General features: G+C 64.1%; 1 protein-coding gene across 1 annotated transcript in view; it reads right to left on the bottom strand.

The window, feature by feature from the left end:
• Positions 1 to 1,598, bottom strand: part of KLHDC7A (kelch domain containing 7A) — a 4,354-nt gene that overhangs the window by 1,771 nt on the left and 985 nt on the right. Inside the window, exon 2 of the mRNA XM_031062981.1 lies at positions 8 to 1,596. Within this exon, the coding sequence (XP_030918841.1) occupies positions 8 to 1,596 (1,589 nt within the window). The remainder of the gene's footprint in view (positions 1 to 7; positions 1,597 to 1,598) is intronic.

The following is a 1,598-nucleotide window of genomic DNA, read 5'->3' as shown; positions in this document are numbered from 1 at the left end:
GGCCCGCAGCTGCCGCGCCTTGGCCGAGCGCAGAACCTCGGAGCAGTTCCCCAGGTGCACCTGGCCGGGCAGTGACACCTGGGACGGCTCAGGACCCGCAGCTGGAGCCCCACCGGGCAGTGGGAGCTGGGGGCTGCTGCTCTTCCAGCCGGGAGAGGGCGGCTCTGGAGGGTTCTCCGTGCCCTCCTGTGGAGCTGAGGTGGTGTCGGGATCAGGAATTTCCAAAGCTGGATTCTCCCCCTGGGTTCCGGAGCTCTGCAGCTCTGCCCGGTCCCGCTCCCTGTGACCCTGGGATGTCCCCGCAGGGACGAAGGGCAGGGATGTCCGCCTGGACACCGACTCGGAGGTGGACTGCACGAAGTAGTCGTAGACTTTGCCCTTCAGGCCAGGCCTGGGCGGGCTGTCCTTGTCCCGGCGCTCCGGGATGAAGTTCTCCTCCACCTGGATCTTGGCCACCGAGGAGAAGCAGTACGAGGTGTCCGAGCCCGCCTCGCTCGCAGTCAGCAGCAGCCCCAGGCTGGAGGTGACGCTGAGGGTCCGGACTGCCCCCGCGCTGCCCTCCCTGCTCCTCCCTGCTCCAGCCGGATCCCGCTCCGTGCTCTGGGCGCATCCATCCCCCTCTGTCCGGGCGCTGGGAATCCCTGGGGAACGCCCGGAGCTCGGAGCAGCCGCGTCCCTCCCTGCGGGGCTGCCCCGGGCTCCGGCCGCGGTCCCGGGGTCGTGAGAGCCCAGCTCGCTCCGCAGCGACATTCCCGCCTCACTTCCCACCTCGGCTCCTGCCTTGCTTCCAAGATCGCTTCCCAGCAAAATTCCCGGCTCACTTCCCAGCAAAATTTCTGCCTTGCTTCCCGGCTCACTTCCCTGCTTGCTTTCTGGTTCGCTTCCCAGCTCATTTCCCACCTCAATTCCTGCCTTCCTTTCCAGCTTGCTTCCCGGTTCGCTTCCCAGCTCGATTCCTGACTTAATTCCCAATTTCTTTCCCAGCTCGTTTGTCTTCTCACTTCCCGACTCGTTTATTGGCTTTGTTAGCAATTTGCTTCCTGGCTCACCTCCTGGCTTTCTTCCTGGATTGTTTCCCGGCTTCATTCCCAGCCTGCTTCCCAACTTGCTTCCTGGCTGACTTCCCGGCTTGCTTCCCGGCTCTTTTCCCAGCTCGCTTCCCGTCCTGCTCCCAGGATCACTCCCCAGCTCAACCCCTGCTTCACTTTCTGATTTAATTCCCAACTTCCATCCCAGTTCCCTTCCCAACTCCCTTTCCATCCTGGCCGGACCGAGCTGGGCTTTCCTGGGAATCAGCTCCGAACCCACCTCCTCTCCTTCCTCCTCTTCCTCCTCATTCCTTGCAAAGCTCTGCTCCTCCCGGAGAGCCGCGTGCTGAACCCCGGGGCCATTCCCAGATTTGTCCCCCCCATCCCTCCTCCTCAGAGCCCCATCCCCATCCCGGTTTTCGCGCTGCTCTCCCGGCGGGATTTTTCCCGGGGGAGGCGAGCGGTTCCTATAAAACCTGAAGGCCAGGGACAGGAGCAGCAGCGCGGCCGCCGACAGCAGCAGCTTCCCGGGCAGCGGCATGTCCGAGTGCCAGGCCGGGGGCACCCGCT

This window comes from Geospiza fortis, unplaced genomic scaffold, assembly GCF_000277835.1.
Source record: "Geospiza fortis unplaced genomic scaffold, GeoFor_1.0 scaffold4, whole genome shotgun sequence".
Lineage (NCBI taxonomy): Eukaryota > Metazoa > Chordata > Aves > Passeriformes > Thraupidae > Geospiza > Geospiza fortis.
The sequence above is the reverse complement of the archived record's forward strand: the minus strand, read 5'-3'. Positions and strand labels throughout refer to the sequence as shown.